We start from the raw sequence: 26,748 nt of genomic DNA, 5'->3' as shown, positions 1-26,748 counted from the left end.
ATGTTGCTCCCAATCTCGATGTTCAGCAGCCCATCTTCTTCGGGCCGCACGGTGGCGTGGGGTCAACGGAATGCAGACCATTGGCTTACGTGCATAGAGCCCTCCCTCATGAAGCCGATTACGTACTGTTTGGCTGGACACCCTTCGTCCTGTTGCCAAGAGTATATATCGGTCATCAGTTGCTGTAGTGGCGCGTGGCCGACCTTGCCCTGGTCGACGTCTAACATTTCCTGTTTCTTGGAATAGATTCCACAGCTTTGCAACAACAACACTTCTGGCGACTCCAACAGCGTCCGCGACACTACGTTGTGTTTGCCCGGATTCCAGTCTGCCTATAACACGCCATGCCATGGATTCCGGTAAATCACGTTGTTGAGACGTCCTCAAGTCACCTTGTCTCAAAAAAAAAATACTGTGCAATCGAATTTCACAGTTACGGCAGTAAAACAGACGTTTCTGCAACATCCCGATTTCTGCCCTTATCTCCTTTTTCTGATTTTTGATGTCATGAACTTTGATTTGCATATGAAGTTTTCTTCTTCCGTTTCCTGCTAGGCTTTAAATTATGGATGATTCATTTTATGTTACTTATCGGTATACATCTTTGCGTAATTTTGTTAAAACCATGTGCTCCCCTAATTGTTTTGAGCAGTGTATTACCAAATTTGATAACATTTTGTCGTGTTTTCCTTTTAAGGCCATTTCAAACTACAGTCCAATTCCATCATAACAAACTCCAAGAGACTGGAGAAATTACTACATTATAGCAAAATTTTATTGTAAAGGATTTCGAGATTTTTGCATTGTTCCTATGTAATCTGGTGCATTAGAAAAGTTCGTTAAAAATGAGATTTTCGCCATAACGGTATTCATTAAAATGTGATTCGATTGTACTGCTACCTACATGCAACTTGTTTTCTTCTTTAACAATTCAAAACATAAATCTTTATTACAAATAATTCACATCAGAAAAAAAAGAAAACAAATTAGGGACTTCAGGACTATCATGTCTGCTGCTTGGTATGTGCACAATCGGGAGCTTTAAAAATCAATTCCCTGTATGCTTTCAGTTCTTCTATGCTTTCTTTAATATCATCAAGAGCTCTGAAAATAAAATTACCAAAATAAAAATGATATTCTAACAACCATTGCTTGAAAAATATAAGGAAAAAAAAAATCCTTGAGCATAAAATATATATTCAATCAAAATTTATTTTAAAAATGTGTTGGATAGCGAAACTATCGCATCATTCATCCATAACATCTTTCCCATAATCATTAAAATTTTTTGTTTCACCGCATAATTATTGAAAAAAAAATTCAAATCAAAACGAGATTTCTTAGCATTTGCTTACACATGCCATAATAACATATCCATGATCTCAAGATCAGCAGTTTTAACAATTCTGCAGAAAGAAGCTCTCTTCGACCTCTCAAAATCTGTACACACTTTCACTGCACTTAAGAAAAACACCTTTCTATGACCTATTTTTATCAAAGCTGTGTTTTTTTAAGAATAGCTTATCACAGAGTAAATTTTTGGTTTAGATGAAAAGTGAAGTTTCAGAAGAAACAGCTGTGAATTTACAGATTGTCTCATAGTTTGACAACACCTGCTGCAGACATATTTATAGAGGTAAATTTCTCAATTACTAGAGCTTCAACATGATGTAAAGATAATACTGGTGCCCAACTTATAAAAATATGAGAGGAATTGTAAAAAAGTATTTTCTTTAAAAAGGAAATTTTTATTGATACAATGCTGCCACAGATGTCCACCAGAGACTTCCAGAGTTGTAGAAATGACACATAAAAATATAATTGGAAATAACACTGGGGAAGAATGTTGAGATCCGCAAATGGTGTGATACATCCAGTTTCTGATGCACACGTATGTGTTTATCTCATATTTCTTTCCAGGCATCATGCAAGCCTGTAGCAGAATTACAAACAACTTATTTCACTGGATAGATTCAAAAAATATTTTTCCATAACACAAAATTGAAAGTGATCAATAAATCTCGATCTAAATTCCGGACAGAATAAACCACCACACTCTTTCATGTTTACTTCCACCTACGATCTGTAAGTTAAATATACAGGGTGTCCTTCACTTCAACTATCCTCGTAGAGGTATGATTCAAATTTAAAAAATGCTCAAAAGGCATTCAAAAACTATCCTGAGAAAACTACCCTACCAGCTTTGAGAGTGAAAATACAATGTGTAACAAAATAAAGAATCTAAATTTTTATACAGTCCCCCTGTGCTCTAACTTCGTTAGAGTTGTTGCCCTGTCTCTCCTGATGACAATAAAAAATAACCAGTCTTTCGATGAATCTTGTATTGACAAGTGGAGAGGACGTTTCTATATGCATATGGCCATCTGGTTGGCCTTTGTCATTCACGAGCTATTAGTTGATTGTTGATGCCGTCCATGTACGGTGCCTTTCAACATATATATACGCTCCAAGGTTGAAATATTCTATCTGCTTCCATAGCTTAGATGGTAGAGCACTCGTCCGGCAAGCGAGAGACCAGGGTTCGAGTCCCCGTGGGGGCAGTGATGAATTTTCTTCCTTGTAATCTTCATCTCTACAAATAACCAGTCTTTCGATGGATCTTGTATTAAAAAATTCTATGTTTTTTAAAGAGCAATATTCCCAGACATTCAAATTCCAGAAATGGAGGAAATATTTAGGAAAGAACAGCGCTAAATTCAGAAAAACAGTTTTTACCCACATTCATAGGCGTACGAAGAATTTTCTGGGGGGGGGGGGGTTTAAATTTTTTCCTGTAAAATAACACTATAATCTTGGCATGATGACAGTGCCCACATTTAATGATGATTTTCCCAAAATTTCCCCATTTATCAAATTTGAATATTTGAATATTGCACTTAGAAAAAGATGAAATTTAAAGCATAAGGGACCATATAAAACTTAAAATTTATTTTGTTACACAGTTTTATTTTCACACTCAACTGGTGTAGGATAATTTTTGAATGTCTGTTGAGCAGTTTTTAGATTTGAATCATACCTCTAAGATGTATGGTTGATGAGATATAGGCAGTGCTAGGGGGAAGTAGCACTCCCAGGACACCATGTATAATAGATTGACATAAGAAAAAAAGTATTCACAGGCAACCGAAAATTCCTTCTTACATAATAGATATCTGTAATGCAACACAATGCACAAAATTTTGTTTTAAAATATTTTTGCCATTTAGAAGATTCTTATAATGAACAATCACATGCCTTTCAGAGTATGCATGCTGGCCACCCTGTTCTAGGCAATAAGAAATGTATTTTGGGAAAAAAAACCTACCTATGATTGCATTTCTTTTTGACCACCTGCTCAAATTCCTTGGGATACCACCGCCTTGAAAACGACCAGATTCAAGAAAACTCATTAAACATACAAATAACAAATACATTTAGGGGGGAAATATGTTTTATTCACACACAATTATAAACAATACTAGAATTCAGAGTAATGTTCTCATACACACAGTCGAACTTGGTTAATTTGAGATATCCAAAATTTGAACAATCCAACTCATCAATACAGGACCAACAAACTCTTTAAAAACAAAACAAAAAACTTTTAAAAACATTGAATGCTATTACTTTTTTTCCTGTTTTTCACTGCTGCAACTACTGTTTGTATAAAATGTAAAAGATCATGAAAACTATTTCATTTGTGAATTTTCATTTGGATGCTCTTAAACATTATAAAAAAATCATCTGATTTAGAAAATGAAAAATGTGATTTTCGAGCCTTATTTTTTCTAACATGTACATAGCTTCTGCAAGTGTTAGAATAAGCGAACCCTGTTGCTATCTTAGATGTGTTTTTGTCCTCATCATGAGAATATCCAGTGTGACTATATTCTATACTTTACCAATTGCTGCATCCATAAGTCCTACCACAGATTTTTCTAGAGTTAAACTATAGGTATGATTCATGTTTTTGAATGGTGAAAAATGTTGCTTAGCTCCATTGACATTCCAAAATACAGTCAATTCATAACTTGAACTCTGATAACTCAAATATCTGTATAAGTCAAAGTTTTCACCCAGGCTCAGAACTTTTTGTATTTTAGTGTTAAAATTATTCCTTAACTCAAGGTTTTCTTCCTTTAAGTCAAAGTTTTGGGAATGAAAAAAAAAAAGCATTTAGCAATAAAATTTAACAGAATTCAGCATTTAGCAAACAGAATTTAACATTCATTTGTCTACTTGCAAAAAGTGAATTACTTTCTCAGAGTAAAAATTCACTGCATTTTTTTTTGAAAGAAAATAATCTTGTGTACACTTTATTTATAATTCTTTTCATTTATAAGAGTATCATGCATGTGCCCATTTCCATAATACAGTATGTATGTACATCTAGTTTATTTTTAAATATTCTCATTCAATAATTAAATGCAGAGAAACCTGTCCAAAATGGAATGTCAAAAGGCTGAAATAATATTCGGCCTTATACAGATTTCAATTTTTATAATGGTGCAAATCAAAGCACTAATCATTGAGAGAGAGAGAGAGAACAGACTATATATTGATTCAGTCTTAAACAGGTTTTGCTGTATAATTAAATCCTTATTTTTTCAAACTTCTTGATCTCTCTCCAGTAGTTTTTCATGTTTCACTAATACAATATTTGCTATGGCGCTGTTTTATTTTAATAAATCTTTCCCTTTACCCCTCTGAAATTGGAATTCCTGATAAGTCAAACTAAAGATAATTTGTTCTTTTCTGCTACATTCGACTTACTGAGATTCCACTGTACATGAACAATAATGCTAGAGAGACATGAATTTTTAAAAATATTAAAAAAATTAAGCAACTGGGTTCAGCAATCTAGCTTTTGAATGATCAGTCTGTGGGCAGATGAGTTGATCACCTCACATATATATGAACTTCCATACTTCCTGAATAGTTTCATATGCCATCTGCAGGTGCTAATGAAGTCATCCAGATCTGATAAAATATCAGCCCAAAAACAAAAGCCATTAAGTTTTATGGGACCAATAACGAAAAGCATTGATTTTTTCTTACAGCCACAAAAAAAAAAAAAAAATCAGATTTTATAGATTTTAATCTTTTTAAATGGTTTCATGGTATATTTTAGAACAGATCAGTTATTTCAGGAAAAAAAGAAAAAGATGACGGAAAATTAGCCAGGAATTTGGAGAAAGACATTTTTGCAAATGACATGAAACTTCAAATTATCCAAAATATTAGGGAAAAATCAAATTAAGCATTTCATTTTAAAATTAGGCAATAAATTTAAGAAATTCAAATTAACCTTCAAAGTTTGCCTGAATTAAAATAAGCTAATGAGTTATTCATTCAAAATATGCTAACATCACTTGTTTTCAATATAGATGTTCCAAATTAGCAAATATAATATTGAGCCAGAGATGGGCAAACATTTTTATTAGCGGACCAAACAAAAAGACTGGTTCATGGACATGCAGCGTCATCTATACATATAACATAAATCAGTGCGATTACATTTCTAACATTTTGCATATGCAAAAGTTTTTAAATCAATGTCTATTTATTTTAAATACTTTCCATATAAAAAAAAACATCCCCATTAAATGAATTTTTTTAAAACACTGAACTTGAAACTGTCTATACTATTATGAAATCTGTGGTAGGTCGTATAAAACCTCTAAGTGGGCCATAGTTTGTCCATCACTAATTTAAGCCAATGATTTTGATTTGATATTTATATTTAATTTTTCATAAGATAATGAAATTATTTAATCTTAGTAAACATAACAATTAAATTTTATTATTTCTAATCAAGATAATAAACAATACAAACTTACATGTGCAGCAAAACCTTTAGCTGCACAAGACCTGACAAAGACATCCATTATTCTAACTAAAATTACATAAGAATTGCAGCACGATTCAATTTTAATCCAAATATTGTCAATATGATAGAGCAAAATTGGACAAATCCCAGATGACAGGTTGCTTATAAACAATCCCCTACATTTCTAGCTACATTGTAGAAATTTAAAACAGAGATTGGCCAAAATGAGTGATAAACTATTATATCACTCCTGGTAAAATTTTTACTGGCGACGTTTAACAATAGGTACATTTAATTATGTAGGAATCCAACATCCACTGTTGGAGTAATGGTTATAGTACGAGATTCATGTAATGAAGGTTGTGCATTTGATTCGGTCTGAAACCCAACCAAATTTTTTTCCCATTCTTCCATCTTTGCTGTCATTTATTGCTTTACTAAAAAATGTTTCTACTTTTGTTTCCGATTTAATCAAATGCGGTTCACTTGTATCGAGAAGACAATAATAATGGCTTGAGAAGCGCGTGCCCAGCTATCGTTTACTGATTCAATAAAAAATGCTTTCATTTTTTGTTAATGAACTTTGAAATTCATTTTCACCCAAAACTATGCCTCTCGTGATGTTGCTATCTTTCTTACTAGCAGTAACCAATCACAGGCGTGCCAATGCTTCCTGTGTTACTAAAAGAGTAGGGATTGTAATTACGCTGCCAGGTTACCATGGCGACTAATTGGTATTGGCACCTGAAATTTTCTTTGTGTAGTTACTTCGTGTAATTTCAAGCTGAGAGCAGCACAAAATGCTTGGAAATTATAGCAGCATATCTGCTAACATGGAAGAGAGTCATTCACTACGCCCTTGAGAAGTTAAAAGAAGCATTATTTTGGACTTTTTTTCTGATAAAAGTGTTTTTGGCGCCCAGAGCTGTGATTGAGCCTTTCTTCTCTGGACCCTCCTTTACTAGATTATTTTGCTAAACTGGCCTTAAAATCCTTTCCCTCATTTGATATTGTAATCTCTTGTTACTACCACAGAGGAAACTGAATGAACTGAGTAAAAACACAAGCCAATCAATTTTTTTTTTCAGGAGTTGGGTGGCATCTTACCAATGTACACTTGCATCCGAGATAATTTCAAGTTGAAGAAAAAACCAAATAATTTTTGAAAATGAGCAGCACCTCACCTGCATAATTCCTTTATGGTAGACACATCAATCACCCTGTAATGCAAATGTTCAGCGATTTTCGGCATCTGGAATCTGATGAACTGAAGATCCATTCCAATTGAATTTCCTGCTAAAGGACTTGAATTTGGTTGGGTGTATTGCTTCATGAATGAAAGGAGTCTTGCTTCAGCATCTGTGATGGAGAGATTACTTTCTCTGCTTTGCTTTGTCAATCCAGTCTAACAATTTAAAAAAAAAATTTCAAAAACTTCTTATCAAATTATAACCACTCCTGCAAAACAGATTAACAGGCAAATTCATTAAACATTTGTTAGGAGGAAGGGTCATTAGACTTGGGGTCATAAAGTGTGTGAGGTATTAAAGACTGTATTTATTCATGTTATACATACATAAATATATATCAGACAATGTACAGATGTGTACACCCTATAACATACCTGACAAGGTATATGGGTCGCTTTCATGAAATTGGACAAAAATATGAAAAAAAAACCCAAGAAAATTCTTAGAGATAATTCTTTACCTGCTGATGAATAAAATATAGTCAGCAAAGAAGTTTGTTGAAAATTCAAGGTGAAAAAAATTAATTTAAATTCAACTTTCAACCATGTTGAGAGGTCAGACAAGGCATTTTGCCTGCTTCAGAACTTTATTTTATATCTATGCTTGACAATTGCAACATGTTCCATACACTTTGGTATTTTATTTTCAACTTGCACAAGCACTGAACAATTTTGTTGCCAATATAATTTTTATTTCTTTTTTTAATTGTGTTTCCGGCTCCTCCTTTTGTCAATTTTATAGGGACAACCAATTTCTAATTTGTCTCTGTTTTGCTAGAGCATGAGTTGCATTTTCAAAACAAAGTCTTTAGACAAAACATTATTGCAGCTTGATGTTGCAAAAAAGTTTGGATTTTTACCCCCCCCCCCCCCCTTAACTTATGATAAAACTTTTTTCTGGTTACCTAGTCTAATGCGAGGAGAAAGACATTTTTACATGTTTTTTGCAACACTGATCAAAAACTAAGCATGTTGAAAACACCTACTTTTCAGAAATAATTGATGTCTCTGAACTCAAACGTGGTAAAATGAAAATAATATTTTCAAGTATATTTTTCTCAGAAAAAAAAATTAATAGGAGAAGGATATTTAATAAAAAAAATTCACCCCTTTTTTTCTGAATAAACCCAGTTTGTGAATTAATTTACAAATCGAATTGATTTAAATAGGTTTTTTAGTGATGGCTACATTCTTCTTAACCTTCTCAATATAAAATTTGATAGGTGGCAACCATGTTGTACGATTTGAAACAATGCTTTCCAAATATTTCAAATGGAAAAAAAAAAGCTGAGGAAAATTTTCATTTGGCTATAAACTATTGATAAAGATTTAAAATTATGAAAAAGATGAAAGATGGAAACATACAGATATAAAAAATATGTTACTGAAAAACAGAATATGTTTTTGTTTTAGGATAGAAAGTTATATTAAAATTTGAAAAATGGGCTGGGGGCAGAGGGACATTTCTTTACCAAATCAAATTTCAAAAATCCATAGACTAAAACAAAAATAGAGTGGTCACTTCTCAGAAATCGAAATATTAATAGAAAGTGCAAAAAAGTTGTGTCAAATATATTTAATGTAAACTGCTGAAGGACACAAGTTAGTCCAATTTCATGGTTCTGAGCTGTCTACAAATTTGTGTACTCGTCACAAAGTTTACGGAACTTTAGGAACATATCCGCTGTGGTGGTCGAGTGGTTATAGTGACGGACTCGCGATGCGAGGATCCAGGTTCGAACCCCACAGTGGTGGTCGGCTGAAGTTGGTTTTTTGTGGTTCCCAACTTCAAGGCACAAATGCGATCCGATCTCCCCGTTAAACCGTTAAAAAGTCTCGCCACAGAGAGCAACAGTCCTACAACGATAAATCATTCAATCATAACACTTCACTCATAGTTTGAAAAACTGGTGGCAGATGGCAGCACTACACATAACAAGCATTACAGAAAAACACAAAAAAACTTCACGTCAGGTTTCACTACACGTACAAACACACATTCCCGCATGTACCGATTCGTTGGGGGTTCCACGGGGGTGTGGGCGGGGTGCATGTGTGGTGTAGCAGTAGTAGGTAGGGCCTCCAAAAAATGACTTGGGGATCCATGATGTTCTTAAGTCAGCCACCTCGTTGGGCAATTTGCCTGTTGTGGCGTTGTATTTGTAATAAATTACGTATTTGTAGTATCATTGAAAAGATTTTTCAAAAGGCTCGAAAACCTTTGCATTCAGTACAGAATCAGTGTTTGCAAAAGATTTTGGTTAGTAAAGCATGTTCTTGTACAGTCAACATCATACTATTAAACCCTTACAGCGGTAATATCTCACCAACTTGATGCTTTTTGTTTTGGCACACACACGCGCACACTTTCCATCCCCCCTCAACTTGTCAGGTCAACTGCCAGTGAGCTGCATCAACTGTTGTTCACAGTTTGACTCAAAGCGAGAGAAACTTTTTCCTTTCTCTTTGAGTATAAGAATGTGCATACAGTATGAATATGAAAAGATGGAGTATTTCTCTTCCTTGCTTATTATTATTCTCTGGGAAAGCACTTAGAGGGCTGCCAAGATCGGGGAAAAATATTCTTCTTGAAGACAGGTAGTATTTTGCAGAGGATTTACTCATTTCCATCATGGGGGAGTTTTAATATGGATAAGCAAAATTAAAAAAAAAACTACTTAAAGGGTAAATTCAACAAATGATAATGGAAATGATTTTGTTGAAGAGACATCTAAATACCCTGCTATGAAACTTGAAATGCTTGGTCATATGTTGGCAAAAAAATTCACATGTGCACTGCTAATTTGAAGAGAAAAAAGCCTCTAATTGTGGATATAGAAACTTAATTATTTTGAGCTTAATTTGTTTCCTATCCTTTCATCAAGACATTCTCAATATTTTGCAGCTCTCTGATGAATAATTACGAATAGTTAGACTAGCTCAGAATAGGGGAAACTTCAATAATGTACACCTTGTACGTTGAAAAATAAAGAAAAAGGTTTTTTTTCAGTGCTTCATTCATGTTCATGTATAGTTTTCCAAACATGTAGAGAGAGAATCATGGATTACTAATTTGGATTTTTTTGTTGGAGATTGTATAATAAATGTCCCCAATGCGTAAAATCAACCCTTTTATGTACAGGCATCTAGCAACAAATTTGAACAATACATAGCTGAAGTACCACTCATAAATCACTGAGAATATTATCTTTGTTTAAGATTCAAGAAAAAGATGAGCAGAGCAGGCTTTCTTTGCCAACCCCCCCCCCCCCCGTGATACTATAATCTTTTCTTACTTGACAAACCTTATCAAAGAAAAGAAAAAAAAACAATGCTGGTGGGGGGGGGGGGGGAGGCAATTCCCATTCCTAGGATTACCATTAAAGTGTCTCACTGAGAGAAGCTTAAATGTACTTTTATCTTGCCTTTGGAAAAATCTTGCCTTTGTGCAAGAAGATGCTAAGATTATAGGACACAGTTTGCCGGTGTGTAAAATAAAAATCAACTAATACCTTCCCATGTTGTGTGATACACCATTCATTCATGTTATTTAGTACATCATCCGATTGATGAATAATCACGGTGGGAGCCTGCAAGAAAAAAAATTCAGATGACAATGTAACTTGCAAGAATTTTTGAAGGATTATATTTATTGTAACACTAGAAGGACTGCACCGGTAAATTAGTATACTCACTCCCCTTTTCACATTGAAAAAAAAAACCAGACATACACTTTCATTACTTTTCTTAAAAATACTGAAACATTGTTGTTATTGCCACCAGTTTAAAAAAATTGGTTATCTAGATATTTTATCCAGTTTGACCAGTAACATTATACGCACATTCATTGCATGCACAGAAAATATTTTGTCAAATTGTGACATATTTCCTATAATGCAGATGTTCTCACTTCGGCTAATTGAAAGCATCCTTACTGTCAAACTAATGATGAAATAAAAGTTTTAGTTTCACCAAAAATGTAGGAATCACTAAATCTTATCTGAAAGCTAGTAGAAATGTTAGAACTTGATGACTGATCACTTCACCAATACTTGCTGAAGAACTGAAGCTAGATAATACTACCATGGTACATATGACAAAATATCAAAAAGAAATTTCAGAAGAAATTATCGAACAAGGACCCCTATTTCATATGAAACATGTTTGATACCATATAAACATGCCACCTTGAGTGTTTTCCAGGAAAAGGAAAATATTCTTATACCAAGTTCTTGCATTAAAATGATAGAGAGGAAAAAACTTTCTGTAACTGTTGAGTTTTACAACGAAACACGAAATGGTGTTGATAATGTCAATCAGATGACTCGAAGGTACTTCATGTATTAAGCCGATTGCAAGTGTGAACATTTTCCACAACATTTCACTTTGTCTCAATAAATGAGTGATCGATTTGTAAGGTGGGGGAATAAAAATTGTAAAGGTGATTTCCTTCTTGCTGAAAAAGAAGCTAGAGAACCTTATTAGCTCAGAAATCAGAATTTTGCTGCTAATAACAACAAACACCACTGAGAGTGGATAATTTATTGCTAATGTAACAAAGGTATTGAAAAATACAGAAAGTGTTATGTGTGAATGAAACTACAGTTACGATGTTCATGAATATAAATATTTTTTTTAAAGTAAAGGACGTTTTGAAACAAAAATAAAATTGAATCATGCAATTGCATTCATCTTATAATTCATATTTTATTGCTTACTCACCCATAGTATAATTAGTAAGGCCCCAAAGTTCAGGCAAAATGCCTTTTTTTGCCTATTTTCAAATTTTTGGTATGAATGTTTTTCTTTTGAAATTTTCCTGCCATAAATGTCTATTTCAACATATTTTTAAGTTTATTAGTGAATTTCAGAGGTCATAATATGTAAAACTTGGATATTTTGAGCATTGAGAACAAAAGGATTGCCCTTTTTAAAATCTCTCTGTACTAATTATCATCAAAACCGCCCCTGAGCCTCATTTAAACGCGAATAAATGATCTGAGAAAATGGTGTTGTGATGCATCAACTCTGCTTTGACCAGATGGTGTTAGACGTAATGATTTTGTTTCAGATGAATACATAAAAGAAAAGGAAAATTAGAAATTTTGGCTTTACATAACATGTTTCACTCAGGTATTGGATTGCATTGTATATATATAGCTGACCAATGACTGCCCCAAGAGATAATCAGTTGACGTCATGGCTCACACAAGCAGGGTAGGAGCAGAAAGGGCTTGAATTTTTTTACTACAATAGAACAAGGTATCTATTGAATCCAATATGTTTTAACTATAGAAATGACAATGATTATTCCAAATAAATGATAGTTATTCGCAACTCGAAGGAGCGCCACAGATCATTTTCTCTACTGGATCCACATCTGGTAATGGTGGCCCTGTAATTAATTCTGAGTCCACTAATATTATTTTGGGCTTTAAATCCATTTAACTTGGACATTAATGCAGTTATTATGAACTGTAATTAAAGCAGTAGAGGGATTAAATGCAACCAGCTTTTTAGCTAGTTTTTGGAGAGCCCCCCCCCCCCATGATACCTTAGTTTTAGTCATTTTTTTTTCTTTCCCCCATAAATTATAAATGCCTTTTTTTAGTGCCTAAACTTCAGGGCTCTAATAATTTCAGACAAAATAAAACTTAACAAAATCAAAAGTTTATAATTAAAGGCAACCTCTATAGTTTGTTTCAGGTTAACTTTGCAGTGGAGAGAAAGGTAGAGAGTGTATTCCTTCGCCGCAAAATATAGTTCCCATACATCGGAGGTTTATGATGATCATTTATATAGAATATTTCAAATTTTTTTATGATTTTGAAAAAGATACTGAAAAAATACCGTTTTGAACCAATGTATATTCGTTTAAAATTTTTAAATTAGAAAAATATTGGTTACCATTATCAAAAATCCATGGCGAGCTCAAGAACATTTTGGCGCGATTTCCAAGAAATTTTCCCCGCCAATATTACTATCGTGCTTTTTTTTTTTTGATTGCTCCGAGAGAGAGAGAGAGAGAGAGAGAGAGAGAGAGAGAGAGAGAGAGAGAGTTATATATAGTTGAGTTTTTTCCGATACAATTTTTCATTCAGTTTTGCATGTAGTTATAGGCCTACACACCCAGACAAATATTCAATCAGGTTTTTTTTTCTCGCGAAAATAACCCCCAACGAATTCAGATATTCACTCATAGATTACAGCAAGTGTCCCTCTTTCACGACAGCGCCGATACCGTTGTGAGAGGCTCTCTTTATGGGGGTAGGTTACGGTTCCAGACCTCCCCTCCCTTTTTTTTATATCTATTTCTTGCCGTGTTCGTAGGATAGGGGTGGTTTCTGAATTCCAATAGCCGATAGCGGAGGGTGTTGACATAAGTAATGTCTCTTTTTCACCCACACCAACATCCTCCCCCACAGCAGAGACTGTTCCTCCAGATGACCCTTCAGTGTCTCTCCAGATAAATATAAATAAGCAAGAGAGAGACCCACAATGGTTTAGGCTTGCAGTGTATTTTTTTCTTCTGTGACAGTTGTATCTTTCTTTTCACCAGAGATAGACATGCTAAAACGTTCTCCATTCTTTTTGGCAATAATGCATAAAGCACGTTATTGAAAAAGAAGAAGAATTTTGGATTGCAGGTGGCCTGATGGAACACATGTTGGAGCAACAACAATTAATAAGTAATAGAGAATCAGATAGTTCTACAACGTCAAGTGAGGATTCCATAGAATGGGAATCCGTGAAAAATGACTAAAACTGTAGTGATAATAAGTGGCATCGACGTATACCGTGCGTTCGGGTGGATGAGCGACGGAAATTTCGGCAAGAAAAGTGAGTAAAAGAATTCTAAATTTCGCCTTATCATTTTTATTATTATTATTAGGGGCTATTCCCAAATTCAAACGTGAAAACCGGGTTAATAGGAGTTACTAAGATACTTTTCAATAAAAAAAAATGATTTAAAAAACCGCAACTTTGATTTCTGAAAGTATCGACAATGATTTTTTTTTCTTCATTAGCTAATTTTTTGTTACCATCTGACTGCAATTTTTTCTACAAGCATTACGTTACACGTAAAAAATATTTTTTTCTGGGAGATTGGCGAGAATCAGCCATACCTTACCGAGGCCGCGCATCGATACATAGGTTAAGAGGCTTTCATTGTCATAGCAACGAGTGATGCGGTTCCCTCGTAGCTTCCTCTTCACTGCAAAGTTAACCTGAAACGGACTATAGTCATTTTGACTGCTATATGCCCTTCAAGATCGAATGTGTCTTTCTAGTGGGAAAAGAACTCATTGAAGTTTTTAAGAAAAAAAAATTAACATAAGGAATAACCAAAAACAAATAGCTTCACTACAGAATTATTGTTCTAGTATTGAGAAGTCAATTTTATGAAGAGAGGAAAATGCAATTATTATTTTAAGTCATGGTCTATCACAAAATTTTTCTCAAAAAGTGTCTACATTATACATATTATTTTGTTTTCTCCCCAGTTGCAAACCTTTCAAAGATTCATGCATAAGAAATGGAAAAATAATGAATTGTAACTATCAATCACCTCTGCTATGATATTCAGATGCTCATCAGTTATTAAACAAGCAGCTTCAAGAATTTGATCAACCCTTGGATCTAATCCAGTCATCTATTGAAATAAAACAAATATATAAAAAAAATCACACTTTCAAATGAAGTAAAAACAGACCTTTGCGCTGGGGGATCAAATAATGCTACAGTGGGTCTGGCTCACACACTGGCGTGCAGGGTATGAAAAATCATGTTTTAAAAAAAAATCACATTTTTATTTAAATCAGATTTTTTTCATTGAAATTAACTCACTGCTTATTAAGACAAATATTGTTAATCATTAAGAATGCATATTTTCATATCACATAAATGCTTTTTTCTCCTAATCATTCAAATTTAACTAATCACTAATAAATAAACTACAAACAATCGAACACCAAAATATCTGTTTATATAACATGAAAAATCATTGAACCCAAATTAATTTTACGGATCGAAATTTTTCTTTGTAGACAAAAGTACTTTTATTCCAGAGTCCACCCCCCCCCAATTAAAGTGAATGAGTGGTGGCAACTCAGTATCACACATCTGGTGCAGACAGGTCAATTCACTCAATGTACAACCAAAGGGCCACCCAGCATCAACTAAATAAAACAAATTCTATTGGCAAGATTGTCTCGTGCACAAACAATGAATGTGTTTCCGACTTGCATGATGTAGCTTAATATTTTACACATTTTTATTCTTTCACAGATTTAATGAGTTTTGGTAAAAAACTCAAAAATTTTAGAAAAAAAATTAAAGAAAACTCAAAATTTTGATACGAAAATTTTGAAGTCGAAAATTTGAAAGTCGAAAGCCCAATGATATCTATGTTCGTACAACATCTATTATTATTTTGAATCAGCAATTAGGGCAAGGCTTTATACAGAAAGTTATTCCTGTTTTTTAAATCATTGGAACTCTAGTGCCACATTGCAATGCACTGCACTGAATATAGTGCAGTTTAACTTTATTTAGCTCCCTATATTTTTCTGTAATGTTTTCCATGCACAAAATCTGGAAATAGAGCAGCTTTCTTTCTGCATTGTATCTAGGAAGTAAGTTCAAGTGTATATTTACCCCCCACAAAAAGATCTTCTACACTTCTTTTAATTACAAACTTTATCACATATCAGTAACATGCATACCATACCAGGTTATTTTTATTTCAATATCATTGAATTTATGTGATGAAAAAATGAAATTTAAATTTCATGATTTAAATAGGCATACCCTGCTGCTGTGTAAGTGATTTTGGGTTCGACCCTGTATATATATATATATATATACACATATATATATATTTTGCACTTGCATCACCTCCTTTTTTTCAATTGTATAGAATTTACATCTGAGTATGATTGCCATCACAAAATAAAACTCAGTTTTTCAGTCAACAAGACCATCATTCATAAGAAAAAGATTGTTTAAAAGTTGGGGAGAATTTTTGATTGAAAAATGGAATAGAATTTCTTCAATTTTTGAAAAGCATATACCACTCCTGATATAATTAATGGCCTGCTGTGGATTGGCCACCCCTGTTTTAGGTGTTTTGTCTTGCCTGAACTCTGTAGTGAATAACGCCAAATCAGATCTGGCGATAAAAAAAAAGTTGTCAATTAGTGGTATAGTATATATTGGAAATTTAACAGGTCCCACCCTTGTGGAGGTGGGGGGCATGACCCATGGAGGAAAGAATACAAGGTGATATCAGGCACGAAAACTGAAGCAGTTGCGGCAACCCTATGGGCTGACAAGTAAGCCCAAGCAAACAGCTCTTTTTCCTATACTTAACATGTGTTTTGCCGGATTGAATTCTTTTAAAATATTAATAACTAAATAAATTTAAGCACCCTGACTGTTTAATGCGTCTTCAGGTAATGATCAGGCTACACGATCTGATTATAGGGAAAAATAAAATCTTATCCTTATATATAGGGGTTGATATATTTTCAATTTATTTTTGGAAAAAAGGAAGATCACTTTTCACTCTCGACTCGTCATAAGTTTTTAGTTCAGTGCTTCAATTTATTTTAAAAATTTGATGCATCACATTAATGTCTATGGGAATATGATTAATTAAAATAATATGAAGCTCCAATAAAATGGAGCTTCATATGGGGGGCGCTCGTCTTAAGCTTTACATCAGGAATTTTGATTTCTGAGTCAATTCTGAGGTGCTCGAGCACCTTCATAGCTAGGATTTTTGCAACTCGGGACTGCATGATTCAGCCGTCTGGGACAAACAGCATTTTGCCACCCCTGTGCCTCAAAGTACTGGAAGCGCTCGAGCGCCGTCCACCCGTGTATTTATGGTTTTGCTGCCTATAGGCTGTACAAATTTTGCCACCCTTCTTCTGTTCCACTCTCATATTCTTGAATACATATTACTGGTAATATATGTCGTCCATCCGAATATACCACTATGCAGATGTGGTATTGAGAAAAAAAATATTAAAAAATAAAAAACTTTTTTTACGAGCCGTGATAAGTCATCTCTCTGGCCTATAGAATTTAGGAAAATCACTTGGACTGTTTTTTTTTCCTCTTCATTTTGTACCAATTACTTTGCTTTTGAAGTGGTATGTGTACGAAAATTTGACAAAAAACAGTTTTGAATTGAATTTTAAATCTAAAATTGTCTGTGTTCAAGTTTTTGCCTGGAATGGAAATATTTCTACAATATTTTAATATAATCAGCTGAAAGGCATTATATATGCTAATGTTTTGCACAGGGTTGGGTTTTCGACGTCAAAAACTGGTTTAAACTGTCAAAAACCTAAATGAATGCCTTTTGATAATGTTTTGAACACAATAGGTGTACAACATGATGAAAAACCTACTTTTTGGCATATTACAATGTTTCATTTTTAAACATTAATTTATTACAATAATTAAAACAAAATATTAATTATAATTTGCAATTTTGAATATTTCAACATGAGTCTAGAACATATAAAATATAATTTTATGGTTTATTTATCTAAGGTACTCATTACCTGTGTTCAATTTGCTAAGTGGAATAGAACTGCTTATTCAAAATATGTATAATAGAGCATCAGGATTATGTTTTTGGACCCCAGAAACTAACTCTGTATTAAAACTATCAAAATCTTACTGTCAATGATGTCAAATAGTTTTTGTTAACTTGATAGATATATTAAATAACAAAACACTTACTTTTATTTAGATTAAAGGATTTTATATTCAGAATTATAATTACTGAGGAAAAATACCAATTTTGATATTTTAAATTTTATGATCTGCCCAAAATTTTATTCCACATAAAAATTCTCATGCAGCATCTGTTAATGCACTAATTAAACTAATTTATTTTCACCTAAAAATTTCTTAGATCAGGGTGTATAAATTCACAGAGCTTTAAAGAGTATTTTCAACCAAAGCAGAGCTGACAAGACTTGATACCCAAAGCATTTGTTTTGCATGTTTGAATACAGCTTCAATTGGAAAACTAATGCATTATAAATACTAGTAAATGTACCATATCACAGTGCAAAAGAAAGAATAAACTAAGTTTGACAAGCTAGCATTGCCAAATTAAATGACATTTTAATCCTACAATTTAGTATGTTGATCGCTAGATATATTTCAATGTTATGCCAACAAGAGTATTGTTTTAAGTATCAGTGGTTATCTAGATAATTTAATAACAGAAATCACCATACATATATGATGTGATAAACCTTTTTTTAAACTCTTATCTGCTGTAAAACGAGTACAGCAGATGGTTTATATCAATGCACACATATATAAGCAGTTGAAGAAATTTTGGAAGGTCAAGAATCATTGTGAATTAGAGAATGTCAAATCATTTCATAGTTTTCCCTTTCGTGTTTATGCTATGCTTTATTCAAATTGCATATTTTATAAGAAAATATATATATATATATATTGTGCAAAATAATTTTGTAGAGAGTAGGCAATTATTTTAGAATCATATTAAATATTTATTCTTTGTATAACATAGTCACTTTAAACATTACATGCAACAATGTGCATTTCCAATGGGAATTTTTATATCGAAAAGCAATATTTGAGGTTTTCGACTGTTTTTGACAAAGGTTTCTGACGAAGGGGGGGGGGGGGGGGTTTGACGTGACAGTTTAAACCGTCAAAAATTGCCATGTGTCAAAAACCTGCCAACCCTGGTTTTGTATATAACGTCAAACCTCGTTAATGAGTCACTCTTCGGAGAGCAAAAATATGACTTATTAATTGGAGTGACTCGTTAAATGGAGTAAGCCATAGCTGTGCCGATGGAGTTCCAAAAAGTGACCTGATAAGCAGAGTGACGTGTTAACTGGGTGACGCACTAACGAGGTTTGACTATATATAACATTTTTCGCAAAAAAAAAATAGATTTTTTCAAACACCGCTTGTTGAAGTGTCTTTAAACATTGTCTTTCTCTCAGCACTGAGGTGTTACATGCTTTGGCATAATTTTTTTTTAAATTAAAATGCCGAGAAGAAATTTTTTGGCACAAGATATGGGTAAATTTTGGTTACTTTTGCAAAAGGTTCCATGTTGTTGGAGTTAATATTCGGAAATAAATAACTAAAATTGTAAAAGCTCTCGTTCAGTTGTATAAATGATATCCATATAATTTGAGGGGAAAAAAATAGAGTTCCTAAAGTGAATAGTAAATTTTTAAATGATTTTTAAAAACGGGGATGTTTCTCATAGGAAAGCATGGGAAGCCACGGTTTGTTTGGGCTTACTTGGTCCCTTTAGGGCGGTATTCACCGACATGGTTTAAGCTATAGTCACAATTTTTTGATGAGAGATCGACACGGATTGGTTAAATTGAGGTTTCTAACCAATCTATATTGATCTCTTATCCAAAAATTGTAACTACAGGTTTAAACCATGTCGGTGAATACCGCATTCAATAGCACGATCACTGGCTTCATCTGGCAACCCTGATTCTCCATGCTTTCTAAACGGACGCGCTGGTCGTGTCACCACCTGTTATTCTTTCCTCCATGGGTATGACCACTAGTGTTATAAACAAGTTCCGGAATTGTCGCTCAAAATGCTATAATGAATAGCCATGAAATAAAATGAAGTTGGAATTCATTAGAAGTACAACGTAAAATGTAAAAAAAATATATACAGAATAACATTCATACTTCTAAATCCATCCACACTATCCTCTTTGAAATGTCACTAGCCATGCTTCGAAATATATTGATTAACGGCAGTGTCAACAACCGCATGTGATTTCGTAACATTCAGCGATTACTTAATTTTGGCCGCCAAAGTTGCGTCGACCTATTAAAGCTTGGATGAGACGACTTTGACCTCGACAGGTTTTTCCGACAATCAGACCTATCTCAAAATTTCATCGTAAATAAGAAAATAGTTTGCGATGACCATACGTCCCGCGTTTTTGGGATGTTTCAACTTCCTCAAAAAAAAAAAATTCCGTCTTCCACATATTTTCAACTTGGCCTTTTTCTTCAAATCAACGATAAAAAAAATTATCTCCCTAACTTAGAATTTATGTTATGATAATCATGATTACAAAAATAAGGAAATTCGTCACACACATTTGTCTTTTTTTTCAATTCATTGTAATTTGCAGAAACCCTTCATTTTCCCCGATTGGCGACTTTTATATGGTTTTAGCACGAGTTGACAACTTTTCTTACTTTTGGCATCATTTTACCGATAAATGGCAGTCCCCGCATTTTCCTCGCGCGAATATGGTCAGCTTATCCAGTAGAACCCCAGCTAATGGACCCCCTTTTACGCGGCCAAAAAATTTCCCCCTGAATGATAAAAGTGTGCATTTCAAAGCCCGGATTTGCGGACAACTTTTTTCTGGCTCTTGGGAGGGGCGATCTTTCCCCCATTGGTCCTATGCTTAGAGCCAGTGATGGTAACTCCTGGGAAATTTCCCATATTCGTGGGAAAAATTGGCCAAAATTGGTCAACTTGGGAAATTTCTTGGCGTTTGTGGGAAATTTTGAATGTTCAGCAAACAAAAGAATTTTTTTTGAAAAAAAATAAGTAAATGCAAAACAATGCTTTTCTAGTGTAAAATACTTGATTACATACTTCCACCAATAGATGGCAGCACAATTTTCGGAATGTGTGGGAAAAATTTAGTCAAACGGGAAATTTTGCTTGACGAGGTTACCATCACTGCTTAGATCCACTCTTTACTCAAGACAGGTGACAGCACTCCTCAATTGTTTTTATTTCCGAGTAATAAATTTGATAGAAACAATTCAGGTTCTGCATGTAGCCTACATACAGTCAAGTGATGTAACTAGGGCTCAGATGTTTATGTCCTTAAAGATGAATGAGAATGAACTCCAGAACTTTGTCACTGGACTTATCCCGTTGAAGAGATCTCTTCCAGCCCAGCTTCATGGCAGTCTGGAACACTTTATTTTGTGTAAAAAAAAAAACACACAAAATTTTTGCAACGTATTTTCTCCGGACAATTGGGTACTGTCGCAATTAACAAATTTTGTGGTGATTACAGACGAGATGGGATTGGGAGTTGGAGTAAAGTTTTGGGGTTCAGTTAAGATGGATGATTCATTCATTCATTGCCCCTAAAGATGAAACATCGTTGCTGATCGGTAAATTCAGGTTTTTTTTTAACCTATCAGCAATGATGTTTCATCTTCAGGGCATAAAAATCCGAGCTCTAAATATAACATACACAATGTATATAACAAACTAATTTGTAATCAGCCATTCACTTCAATGTATTTTTAACTCTAATTACATACCCGCTTAAAGCATGCACAGTGGATATAACATACAAAAACACTCTTAACCTAGAAAACAATTTGGATACTACAAACAAAAACCTGATAAAAAAAAATGAAGTAAAAAACAATCATTTGTGCAACATGAATTGTATGCAGGTGAGAACTTGATGTTTCCTCACTAAAGGAAGGGAATTTCTTTAATGATGAGAAATTATATTGCCAAAATAGTTACATTTGTTACTAACACATGAAGCTATAAACATTAAACATTCATTTGACGTCATTGTCACCTGCTTGCAATAAATGTAACAAGTAAACAATGAAGATTTTTGTAACTAAATAAAATCTTTTCTCCGTGTGAACTGCATTATCTATGCTTCTCCAATTATTCAATTTTTGCTTTTTTGATCACCTAGTAGATGGCAGTGATAAAGAAATGCCTTTTGTAAATCATTAAATCACTTATATTATTACTTTTATAATTAATATTTTATTGTGGGATGTAAATACCTTTCTGTGAAAGAGGTTAGGTCAAGGTGAATTTCTAAGTAAAACATGGAACTGAAAATAGAACCCTACTGCAATAATGTGGAATTGAACATGAATTACATAAGTTCACAAACTGAAGGATGTACCTAGACAAGAAATATGTATCGAGCTACTGAAAGGGGCAAAGAACATCTGCAGTAGAAAAAAATAAGTTGTAAATTTTACGACTTATTAACCATTATTTACGGATTCAGCTTACGAACATTTTCAATGATATGAATGCACACACTAACACAGGGGCGTAACCAGAAATTTCGTTCGGGGGGGGGGGGGGGACCACTTTCACTTCGGGGGGGGGGGAACCAAAGTGACAGAACAATAGATTTGGCCATCTTTTTCCCTTTTTTCGGTCATTTTCTCACATTTCGGGGGGGGGGGGGACCAGACCCCCAAGTCCCCCCCCCCCGGCTACGCCCTTGCACTAACATAACATGGCCATGTCATGAGCTGAATTTTCGCACCAATCATCGTCAGAATTACTGTAACTAGAGCCCAATTAACTCATATCCACCTTTGAAGCTCTTCTCAGATGTACCTACATTTCTTTCTGAAATTCTTCTAACCATTTCATATAAAATGAAAGATTCAGCCAAAATATAAAATGTATTGAAAAAAAAGGTAGCCTATGTTTCCAGAGAATTCATTCTTATGCTGAACAATCTGGAAATTTTGAAAGATTTTCTTTTCCATCTGCAAGTGTCAGACAGAAATGAGCTGACCAAATCACAAATAGATGGAGGCACTTATGAACTTGATTGGGTTGTGTCAAACGAGCTTTAATAGAATATAACTGGTGTTGGTTGTGTACATAACGTGAATTAAAAAGTCTGCGGTGTCTCTCATCTTCCTGAATATTCTCATTTATCCAATTTTCAAGATGTTCATTTTAGCCTTCAATCAGTTTTCATCTTTTTTATAGCATTCCTTGTTTTAAAAACACTTATTTTTAAATTTTAGGTAGAAGCGGGAATGAGTCAAATAATTTTCCATAGAACACTAAGGGAAATCACATTTTTTCTAACAGACATGATTCTGGAATGATCACCTCAATTAGCCAAGATATCACTACTATTAAAATACAATATATCATTGAATTTGATTGTCAGTATCATGGCAATTAAAATTTTTCAGTTACCAGTTTTTTAAATATTTATTTCAATAATAAATTGAATAATTAAAATTAAATATCAATCATTTGAAATAACCAATAATTTTATTTGAAAATTTTTTATAATTTTTTATTTTTAAAAATGCCAATTTTATTTATAACTGTGGAAATTTTAAGAAAATTGATATTTGGCTGCAGAACATTGGGTCAAATCACTTTGTCCCATCCCTACTTTGTAAGAGGGCTTATGCCCCCAAGAAATTTATGGATTTACAATTTTAATGTATTATACAATGCATGTGGCCGATCCCAAATATCATACACACTGGACGTCCAGCAAAAATACCTGATGATGAAAAACTGAACGGAAACACATTTAATAGAAAGTCATCAGCTATTTAGTAGGTTATTATTAGAGCGTCGACCATAGGCTTATGTTTAAGTACAAGTTTGGCAGCCTACAAGACCATCATTCATAAGAAAAAGATTGTTTAAAAGTTGGAGATAATTTCTTTGAAAAATGAAATAGACATTCCTTGATATTGAAAACCATTCATGTGCCACTCCTGATATCATGGCATGTCACAGGTTGGCCATCCCTGTGTTAGGTGTTCTGTCTTGTCTGTAAATGTCCATCTATGGGTCATTCAAGTATTGCATGAGCATCGATAGGGAAGGGGATCTGATTTGCTGACTTTTGATGACAAGCGGGGGGGGGGGGGGGGTTGAAGATGCTTACCCCGTCAACTACCTTTTTTAAAAATACAAAATTCTTAATGGTATCTTTACAGAGTTCCAAAAACAAGAAAAACATTTCTATATGGGCACCTGAACTAATATTCAACCTATTAAAGAGTCCTCTATAGAGTCACATTAGTGATCTCTAAATGTTTCACAAATCTTTTTAGCGATCTGGAAATGCGTTCGGCCACTTAGTGCTCTAGAACTATGCAGAGCATCAATCAAATGATTCGCGTAAATATGCTGCGGATCAGCTAATTAATCTGGGAATAAGCCGCGGGTAACTTAAGTGATGTAGAACTATACTTCAGGCTGCTCAAGTGCTCTAAAACTGTGTCCGTCACTTAAGGGATCTATAAATGTGCCGCACACTGCTTAAGTGTTCTGGAACTGTGCAGTGGGTCACTCAAGTGATATGTAAATGTGCCATAGGTCATTTAAATGATATGTAAATGTGCCATAGGTCATTTAAATGATATGTAAATGTGCTGTACGTCACTGAAGTAATCTATAAATGTGCCACTTGGTTAATTTTTACAAAATTAGATTTGAAGTGGCTGGCCACATCAGATAACCCAGATAGCCATGGGTTGAGCATATATGGCTTAAAGCATATTGGGTCACAATGAATTTCTTAAAAACTTCTTAGCCAGGCCCGTCATTTGAGAGGGGAGGGGGCTCCCCTGGCTTTAGAAAATACACTATAAATGGTATATATATACCGTATATACGCCGACAACCCCCCCCCCCCCACTTCAGGACCATCAAAACAGTAATAAATTGAAAACCCGTGCATAAGCCGACCCCCAAAAATCCGTGCATTTTAGAGAAAAAAAATTCTTATACTTTCATGCAAAATGAATAGCTTACGGAAATTTACAATAGAAAATGATTCAAACTTTTTAATCCGTTTCTTCTGAGTCTCCAAGCTATATATATCATACATATATATACGTTTACATCATACATATATATACGTTTACATCATACATATATATACGTTTACATCATACATATATATACGTTTACATCATACATATATATACGTTTACATCATACATATATATACGTTTACATCATACATATATATACGTTTACATCATACATATATATACGTTTACATCATACATATATATACGTTTACATCATACATATATATACGTTTACATCATACATATATATACGTTTACATCATACATATATATACGTTTACATCATACATACATATATATACGTTTACATCATACATACTTATATATATGTATGATGTAAAAACGACAACATAACACTCATGCTTCCGAATCCATCCATACTATCCTCTTTGAAATGTCATCCGTAGATTGTTGAGAAATATCACCAGTCATGCTTCAAAATATGTGCATTACCCCCTGTGTAAAATGAGAAAACACGAAAATATACTAAGAAATAACACAACTCTCTCTCTCTCTCTTCAGTAGACAGTTTTAGATCTTTGACTGCATAGCTTGACAACAGCTTGGGATAAAAGACAAATCGGCATACTAAAGACACAGATGCCACACTACTCCGATTTACCCAGGTCTCTAGGTTATTGTCAAAATCTGGATATTTTTTGAATGTAACTGGGTCTCCCCCATCTACTGGTATCCCTGTGTGAATCCGATAATTTATTTCTAAAAACATGTTCAATCCAAAAGTTCATTAAGATAAACGTTTATTCACCAGCTTATAACTGAGTTCTTTCACCTTTATTATCTGCTGGTAAAGAAACCAATCAACACTGAGAATTTAACATATGAAATTTAACCATATGTAATAAATCTATGACATACAATTAAGTTAGGATCATTATATAATTACCAATGAATAAATCTACAAATTCTCTTCTGATCGATTGTCTAATTCTGAAAACAATAGCTTTTTCAATAACACGTATCGTTTGTTTGAATTACACCTCCTTCATGAGCCGCTCCTGCTGGTTAGTGATGGGTTTGTGGCACGCCAGATAAAGCTGAACTTCTCCGCCACCAACAATTGATCACTTCCAGCTTTTCACAGATGGGTGTAAAAGTAATCTGTGGACAATTTAAAAGGTTCTTGTTTGTTGGTACCCATGCATTTTTTTAGACAATGACGGATAACAAAAACTTACGGTTAATCATAGTTTTACTGTATCATAATTTTTTTCCATTTCAAATCCCCTAAAACTACTTAAGAACCATGGGCGAGGATACGGGGGGGTGCCCCCCCCCCCCAGAGTCAAACGTGGAGTCGACTGATCTAATGTATATATGTATAGATGAATTGACATCATCATCATCGTGCCCCCCCCCAGCAATAATGACCTTGCCCCCCCCAGACTTCCAAGTCAATCTCCGCCTACGTTAAGAACTACTGCTTCGGAAGCAATAACTCTTCAATTGGAAAGGATATAATTTTAGAATTCTTTGTACATTTGAAGTCTTAATGATCAAGGACAGTTGCAAGCCAGGAGGAGGGCCATAACTAGGATGGGGTAATCAGGGCATTGTGCCTGGGCCCGACCCGAATGATAGGGGACGGTCAACAAAAGTTTACATTTGTTTTGCCTAATATAATATCTTTTTAAGAGGGGCCTTAAGGAAAAGTCTGTCCCGGGCGTCCTACAACCGGTTCGTTGTCTTATAATTCAGTGTTTCTCAAATGCCAAACCACAAATCAGTTTAATTTTTCCCCTCATTCATTTTCCATTAGTCATGTACCAGGCCTTCTCAAAGCTGGATAAAGAAATTCTTCAACCACTTTGGGCCTTCCACTAAGGGGAAAAAATCAACCATTCCGCAGGCTTCCAAAAAGGTTGAGAATCACCACTTTAATGGAGACTCCCTTGAGAGTATTGGTTTCTCACGGACTGTATCAGGAGGACACTGAATTACCATTTTTACACAGAACACATTACAGAAGCATGATTTTCACTAAAACACT

The 26,748-nt window shown here is 34.1% G+C and overlaps 1 protein-coding gene across 1 annotated transcript; it reads right to left on the bottom strand.

Moving 5' to 3' along the window:
* Positions 1-757: 757 nt before the first annotated feature.
* Positions 758-19,980, bottom strand: LOC149085648 (putative oligoribonuclease). The gene is made up of 6 exons (XM_089232453.1): positions 19,809-19,980; positions 14,650-14,733; positions 10,592-10,669; positions 7,015-7,235; positions 3,326-3,379; positions 758-1,104 (listed from the first exon to the last, which is right to left on the bottom strand). The coding sequence occupies exons 1-6, from the start codon at positions 19,908-19,910 to the stop codon at positions 1,005-1,007; spliced, it is 639 nt and encodes a 212-aa protein (XP_089088579.1). The 5' UTR covers positions 19,911-19,980; the 3' UTR covers positions 758-1,004.
* Positions 19,981-26,748: the final 6,768 nt, after the last annotated feature.

Source organism: Pholcus phalangioides, unplaced genomic scaffold, assembly GCF_987345545.1.
Source record: "Pholcus phalangioides strain wild (caught in Gottingen) unplaced genomic scaffold, Ppha-v1.0 ptg000006l_1, whole genome shotgun sequence".
In the NCBI taxonomy this organism is placed as follows: Eukaryota; Metazoa; Arthropoda; class Arachnida; order Araneae; family Pholcidae; genus Pholcus; species Pholcus phalangioides.
This window is presented reverse-complemented; position numbering and strand designations above follow the sequence as displayed.

Excerpts from the sequence above, each read along its gene's own strand:
- LOC149085648 (XM_089232453.1), bottom strand. The coding sequence starts at position 19,910 with ATGTTACGAAATCACATGCGGTTGTTGACACTGCCGTTAATCAATATA. Across the intron at positions 7,236-10,591 it reads GTATCACACAACATGGGAAG|ACTGGATTGACAAAGCAAAG; the intron begins GTATTAGTTGAT and ends TTAAATTGTTAG. Across the intron at positions 3,380-7,014 it reads ACCATAAAGGAATTATGCAG|GCGGTGGTATCCCAAGGAAT; the intron begins GTGAGGTGCTGC and ends GTCGTTTTCAAG.